The sequence below is a fragment of the Trypanosoma cruzi genome, assembly GCF_000209065.1.
Source record: "Trypanosoma cruzi strain CL Brener chromosome Unknown tcruzi_1047053443403, whole genome shotgun sequence".
Lineage (NCBI taxonomy): Eukaryota > Euglenozoa > Kinetoplastea > Trypanosomatida > Trypanosomatidae > Trypanosoma > Trypanosoma cruzi.
In genome coordinates, this window is record NW_912747.1 from 1 (window position 1) to 1,233 (window position 1,233).

Sequence of the window (1,233 nt, forward strand, 5' to 3'; positions counted from 1 at the left end):
ACCCTAACCCTAACCCTAACCCTAACCCTAACCCTAACCCTAACCCTAACCCTAACCCTAACCCTAACCCGCGCACGCGTCTTCAACCATACAAATTGGCCGTGGCAGATGGTCGCACCCAACGCTCCGTAGAAAGACACCCAGCACTCATGCGCATAACGAAAAACATGCTGAAACACAATGCCCAACGGCTTAATGTCCATACTGAGAAGAAGCGGCCTTTCACAGCAGTTGTGGCTCACTGTGTGCGTAAACCGCGAGACGGCCTCCACAAAACAAACGCACACGCCGCCAGAAGCCACACACCAATGGACGAGGAGAAGAGAGACACCGTCACCGCCTCCAGCTCAATCCCACGGCCAACGGCATACGGCCACAGCCCGCTGCCGGCACACAACGCACACGGAGCAAGCAACCACCCAAAGAGCCGCACGCAGTAGTGATCCCTCATCCACCCATGACGCGGCGCCTCACTCCATGCGGTCAAACGGAGCATTGTTTCCTCAATAGAACTTATCCGTCGTCCATCCCTTAAAGATGCTTCTCTCAACGATCGGTCCTATAACAAAATAGAATAAAAAGGAAAATGTATTAACACTACGATACAGCTAAAGACAGTAATTCTCTCATAACAAAGCAATTCTCTTATTACGTCTTGCATACGAACAGAAAGATTCACAAAAAAATCCTTCAATATTTTATTACCATTAATTAAAATGCCTCTTGCATCCCTAATTTCTTTTTCCGTCGTTGTGAAGGAATATCGCGTTGTAATTTTTTGGCATCTGTGTGCCTTACTACCAAAAGAGATGACGCACCTGCACCGCATCCAAATATAATTATCCATCAATATGAAAAAAAATTAAATATGCTTTTTACCAGAAACCAAATTGCCCTCTTACCTCCCTAATTCCTCCTGATGATTTCCCACTGCTGCTTCTTGTTTCTTATCTGTAGTTGACTCCTTAATTGCATTTAGTTTTTCGATGTCTTCGGGCGTCAAAATGAACTGGTACTGGCGTACCTTTTTATCCCAGAACGCCACAATTTTTTTTTCCTCACGGCTTCTGGGATTGACGTAATCACATCTCTGCCAGTTTTCCATCGGCTTGCTGTCTGCGTGTTGTACATAAATAATATCCCACGACAAACCTTGAGCAAATTCCTCCCAATTCGTAAAGAACCACGATAGGTACTCAGTGAACTGCTTCACAGTGCTGGGTTTTGGGGTGG

At 46.0% G+C, this 1,233-nt stretch overlaps 1 protein-coding gene across 1 annotated transcript, besides 2 other annotated features; it reads right to left on the reverse strand.

The window, feature by feature from the left end:
* Positions 1-70: a microsatellite.
* Positions 70-257: a repeat region.
* Positions 258-898: 641 nt separating this feature from the next.
* Positions 899-1,233, reverse strand: Tc00.1047053443403.9 (retrotransposon hot spot (RHS) protein, putative; the record flags this gene model as incomplete). Its single annotated transcript, XM_797114.1, has 1 exon — positions 899-1,233. A coding segment is annotated over one exon (335 nt), but the record flags the coding sequence as incomplete, so codon positions are not given.